General features: G+C 50.0%; 1 protein-coding gene across 3 annotated transcripts in view; it reads left to right on the top strand.

Moving 5' to 3' along the window:
- Window positions 1-1,272: 1,272 nt before the first annotated feature.
- The window catches only part of grid1b (glutamate receptor, ionotropic, delta 1b), a 585,542-nt gene continuing 580,814 nt past the window's right edge, over window positions 1,273-6,000 (top strand). For 2 of the 3 annotated variants that reach the window (XM_080305280.1, XM_080305279.1), the window contains exon 1: window positions 1,273-1,751. In XM_080305280.1, coding sequence (XP_080161406.1) covers window positions 1,670-1,751 — 82 coding nt within the window. In that variant the 5' untranslated portion in view covers window positions 1,273-1,669. Of the gene's footprint in view, window positions 1,752-4,188; window positions 4,339-6,000 lie in introns of those variants that run through there. The other variant, XM_080305281.1, reaches the window with a different exon arrangement.

Here is a 6,000-nt window from a genome sequence, read left to right as displayed (position 1 = left end):
CAGCAGAGCTAGACTTAACCGAACAATTAAAAGACATTTCTGAGTCATTCGCAAGAAATATCCTTTAATTGTAAGGTCACGTCTAGCAGTCTTGCACGCAGGGTGGCAGCCATCCACAGTCCGTCACAGCCCCGGTTCACCTGGAATGACATCGGGGGAGAGGTCATGACGTCACAGTGTCACAGTCAGTGGTTTCAAGTCACCAGAAAACTCGCAGAGTGACGCGTGCAGTGGAGGCATCCTCCCCACGGTGTGAGAGAGCCGCAGCTTCAGGGCTGCTGGGAGACACTCACCTGCCTTCATCACTCCCCTCCTCTCCCTCGCAGCGTGTCTGTGCCACGGTGCGTCCACGCATAAAAAAAATAAATAAAACCAAACCCCACGAGTCTCCGCGTTTGGTTCTTTCCCGCTCCGTTTCTGTAGAGCCTCCACTCGGCGCTGGGGGAAGATTTTACGCACGCTGCGACGCCCAAAACCTGTGTGTGTGACACCCGGAGCTCTGAGTACGTCACGGGTTACAGGTGTTGCGGTTGCGAGGGAACCGCTTGAAAGAGGAACTTGTTTGGTTTTTAGGGTGGTGTAAACCTCCGACAGTGCGCAGCGCGTCACCCACGACCTATCCAAGCCGCCCGGAGGAAGCGCAGATCCGCGCTGCTGCTCCACTCCAACACATTCATTCATACAAACCCACGCAGACCCACGAGAAGCACGAGACGTTTGCGACAGAGGAGCCGCGTGCTCTTCGTCTTTCTGTCACCAGAGAGCAAAAAGAAAAACGCGACACATCGCGCGGGTCTTGGATTTACGCACGGACACCGCGGTCAGAGTCACGCGACGTGACCGAACAACACGCGGGCAGCACGGCCACCGCAGCGGCCGCGGAGTGTCCGTGAACTCCGGACGGAGGGATAAGCGCGCCGGGCTGTCTCGAGTTCATCACCGGCTCCACTCGGTAAAGACAAATAAAAGCGACCCACGAGTCACGAGCCCACTTGCCACCAAGCCAGAGTCCAGGGCGCCACCACCTCCGCACGTCTCCTTCGCGCTGCGCTCTCATCCATCCCTCCATATCCATCTCCAGCCCTCGCCTCTCTTTTCTCCGGTCGGGCTTACAGCGCCGTAGATAGAGGCTCCGCAGTCACGTGGGTCGGAGGAGAGGAGAGAAGGACCGAGAGAGAGCGAGAGAGAGGGAGGGGGAGAGAGAGAGAGAGCGTCCCTCCTCCTCCGCAGTTTGCAGTGTGTTATGTCTCATACTCGGAGGTAGAGAGTCAGAGCTGCTCGTCCGGCGGATCTCAACCTCTGAATCCAACCCCCGTGTCTTCTCTCATCCTTCCCCTCTCCCCTTCTCGCTCACCCGGGTTGCTTTCTCTCCGGAGCCGCGGGAGCTTCTACGTCTTCTTTCTCTCGACTTCGGCCAACAGTTTGCTCTTTTTGGATTTGGGTTTTTCTTCTTGGACGTTTTGACGAGTACTCGCTGCTGATTTCACTCAGCACTGCTCCTCGCTGCTGCCGCTGCCGCCGCTGCTGCTTCTGCCGCCGCTGCCGCTTTTACGCACCGACGCTTATTTTGGATTTGCTCGGCAGCACCGCTGGAGAAAAACAGAGAAAGACAATAAGAAGCATAAAGCGAGGTGGATCCGTGGATGCGCCCCTTTGGCTCACGCTGGAGATGGAAACGCTGATATTGTTATTTCATTCCCTGTGGATATTGCAATGCAACACTGTGAGCGCCGACTCCATCATTCACATCGGTAAGAACCGGCCGGGGCGCCTCTCCTGCTGCAGGCAGAGCCGTGCCCACGGCTCCACGCACGAAGGGAAATTTGCTGTTTTAAGTTGAGTCGCTGAAGAATTTCAGTGCTGAGTTTTCGGTGCCGATTTTCAGCCAGTCAGCCTCTTCTTCTCCGGCGAAAAGGGACTCGACCTCACAGCTGATTATCGTTCCGATTCGTGCCAGGGTAACGTGTAGGGAGGAGGGGGGGGGGGGGGCTGTTGCATCCAGCCTCAGACCCACGCAGCGCAGACCTGCTAGAAGTGCCCGCAAAGTGTTGCGCCGCGCCATCCCACCACCCCTGCATCTCATCCACAACCCCTCCATCCTTCCCAGAGAAGGATGCGTAAAAAAAAAACCCAAATCTGAGGCTGGCAGGAGAATCTGGCCCGACGTGGGTGTTTGGAGGGTTTAGTTTCACCCATCCGCCTCCCTCTCCCCTTCTTCCTCCTTCACCCCTCTCCCCACTCCCTCGCCTCCCCTCATCTATAAGCCTGAACTTTGAATTGGACGTGAGTGAAATGTTAATAAAGCGCTAGGGGAAGAGATGACAAAGGGGACAAACACCGACTGTTCGGGCTGTGAGCGCCGCTCTCTGCTCGTGCGTCCTTCTTGATATGATAATCCGGAGATTCTAGTCAAGACACTTTTTTTTCTTTCTGTTTTTAGTCGAAAGAATTGAGGGAGGATGCAGTGAAGTCAGTGAGAGGGGGAAGGCTGACACGCAAACTCACAGCAATCACGCACTTCTCACTTAAACTCCCCAGTTTGCACTAATTCCACTCAGAGGCTCCGCTCGGCCTTGAGGTGGTTGGATGCAGCACGCCTGCAAACCAGTTTAGAAAAGGAGAAATTTCAAATATTAAATAAATAAATAAGAGTAATCAGGTCTCTCCTGCAGCTTCGGCCATCGAACAGGGCCGGCAGCAGCACTGCGGTGGCCTCATGGTTGGAGCCAGGAGAGGGAAGAGAGAGAGAAGCGGATGTGGTTGGAGGTTGTAGAAAGAGCAGGGGTTGGTGGTGGTCTCTCTCTGCGTGTGTGGTGGTGGGGGAGGGGGGGGGGTGTTAGAGCTATTGAGTCTCAAATGAATGCACTTCCTACTTGACTCTATGACATGTTGCTTCTGAAACGTTGCATCTCCATTAAGAGAAAACTAAAATGTCATTCCTGCTGTGATGAAAACATCAGCACACACACACACACACACACACACACACACACACACACACACACACACACACACACACACACACACACACACACACACACACACCAGTAACATGAGGTGAGTCTTCGTTTCAGCACTGAGATGGAGATGGCTCGTGTGGCAGATTGCTTTGTGTGCCAGCTCTTTAGGTTTGGCTTCGTCCTTATTTGTACATGCACAGATGACACTTGGAGGAATTAAAACCTGTTGTTGGCCATTTTTCAGCAGCTCCTCGTTCGCCACAGAATGAATCTCAGAGTGTAGATGGAGGGCTGCACAGATGGATGGCTACTTCACTGTCCCTCGGGAGAAAATCTGGATTCACTCGGCTCATGGCAACAAGAGAGAACAGTGATACCAGATTATCCACAACACAGAACAGTAAATGCAACAAATCAGGGGTAGGATGAGGGGGTGGGGGGTGATGCCAGTCAGAGCAGGCGTGAACATGCAGCTGGTGCTGCTGGTGTTATTTATGAGCAAATTTGGGAGCTAAACGAAGAAAAATAGAAGCCATAAGAGTTTAGAGATGTCAGAGCTGCAGGTAGAAAGAAGCTCAGTGTTCTCTCCACGCTCGTGTAGGAGCTCGTGTCCAGCCGACAGAAAAATGAAAATAAATGTTGCAACTTGTAAGTGCAAATCTCGCCTGCAACCTCTGGTGTATTGTTGCGTGTCCATACCTGTGGTGTTGGTCTTGGTGGTGGAGCCCTGCAGATTCTGCTTCACAGATACGTGAGGATTCTTTGTTGACCAGGATGTGCGTGTACTGTACTCCTCAAACCAGATTCTCTGAGTTTTCTGCAGGCTCGGCCCCCGCCTGCCTGCTAAAACAAATCATATGCATTAAAATATATCAGAAAATCCTCCTTGATCCCTGCACAAGCGTCAGCACAGTTATTGATCGTCTGTGGGTTTATTTATTCTGCCACAGTTTTATATAAAACCTTCCTGCCTGGTGCTACGAGGCTTCCTGGTGGCACAGTGTTTAAAGGCTTAGAGTTCTTTAGCTTTCATACGACTACACTCGGTTTTGTCGTTCATCCAGAGAACCAGTGATGCTCTTCTTTTATTGCCATGAAGAGGAAATTGTGGTGTCTGGTTTACTTAAAACTTAAAGTTTTGGTTAATCCCTGGTTTCCTGTTTTATTTTGAAAGTATTTCTTGTGTAACTCTTCATTGACTTCCTGTTTCATTTCCTGGCTTTATAATAGTCTTTCCCACCCTAACTGTTTCCACCTGTGCTTCCTCAGCCCTGTGTGGGTTCATACAGAGCCTCGTCTCACCTGATTTGATTGTAGTTGCACCGTGTGTTGGATGCTTTGGCTGATCCTGCGTTTCCTGTTTTGTGAGCTCCTTCCTGTAAGTTTAATTAAAGCTATTTTGGGATTTTTCACACCAGACAGTCGGCTGCACCTGGGTTTGTTTTGCAAAATTATTCTCATTATTCTTCTTGTCGTTTTCTTTTTAAATCAGAGAAGACTTTAACGTTGGTTGATCTGGGAGCGTTTATGGCCAAGTCGGTGTGTAGGGGGAAGAGTTGAAAGGCAGGTGGAGGTGTCATGGAGAGTGAAGAGAGTGACGGCTTCACACTGCAGAAACTTTGGACTCTTACAGATGTTTCAACCAGGAATCACTAAGAGTTGGATTTGAATCAGAGGGAGGCTCTGGCACTCTGGCTCTTATATCCACTCCCCAGCATCAGGTCCCGTTTGAAACCACGTAGACTTAAGTGGGTTATAAGCACCAGTGGAGGGTCACTAACCCCACAGCACCCGCTTTGTGTCCAATATGGAAGAAATGCCACAGATTATAAGTTATGTGCGATTATTTGAGGAAATTCACATAAATAAAACAAAGAAAGATGCTTTTGGTGAAGCTTGATATATGATTTTGTTTTTTAAAAATGCTATTAGTGTTTATTTTTATTTCTATAAATTCTAATAATAAAGAACAACAAGGAGGAAGAGAGTAAGACAGAATGATGTTAGCCATGCGCTGAAGCTCCTGTTTCTGAGGTGAGGACGTGCTGTGTTTCCACTTTTCCCCTTAATTAAGAGACCCTTCAAAAAGTGTGACTCAACATGATGTTGCAATCATCGACGAGTCAGAGGCTGTTGTCACTTGTGTCTGCTATTGATCGCAGTGTATTTGATGGCTCAAAATGTCTCATTGCAAATCATAATCCCAGCGTGAAAAATGATCGTTGTTAGTATTTAGTATTTATTTATTTATTGTCATTGTCAAGAACAATGAAATTGCGTTTGGGGCTTCCATACAACAGCTTGTTTACACATCAAAAACCCTTAAATGTGCAAAAATGTGTACATGGATAAATATACAGTAAAGACAGATTGGCCTCATCCTTGTAGATGCAGACACTTTGTCTGATTGTGTCACTCGGCTTCCGTCGTTCCCCGAACCTACTGACAGTCTGGCTTGGCAGCAGAGCTGAACCTAGATCAGATGTGACATGTTCCACTGTCGGCCCCTGAAACCCCTGCCCGAGCATCTGTCTCGTCCGGCCGCGCTGCTTATCGTCGGTGACATATCCCGGTTTGTTTGTCCCTTCCTCTCTGCTGCTGCCTGTAGTGGCTCAGTGGCAGGCAGAGGGTGTCGCAGGACGGAGGGTTGATCTGTGAAAAAGCCGATTTGGATGAAAACGTGAAGGTTTGTGGCCTTCACTCAACCTGCTTCAGCCTTTGACCCACTTAATGTGTCCGTGGGCATTTGTGCAGTAAAATCCTGCTCTGTGAGGTCCGAGGCCGGGCAGGTTTTCGTCATCTCCTCCCATCAGCAGCTGGCGTCTCTAATTAGCCCCGCCCTTCTTCCTCTTTGGTTGAATGTGCACAAAATCAGTGAAAACAGCTGCCTGGGAAGGAAAGCTGTGGTCAAGGAACATCAGTTTGTCTGATTGGAGGTCAGGGGCAGGAGCTGCAAACAGGTGGGGATGGGGCTGGAATTAATGTTGGCCTTTAATTAAATATCAGACATCAAGCTGTCGGCGAGCTACAGTCCTGACAT

Source organism: Astatotilapia calliptera, chromosome 8 (assembly GCF_964374335.1).
Source record: "Astatotilapia calliptera chromosome 8, fAstCal68.1, whole genome shotgun sequence".
Taxonomy (NCBI): domain Eukaryota; kingdom Metazoa; phylum Chordata; class Actinopteri; order Cichliformes; family Cichlidae; genus Astatotilapia; species Astatotilapia calliptera.
This window is presented reverse-complemented; position numbering and strand designations above follow the sequence as displayed.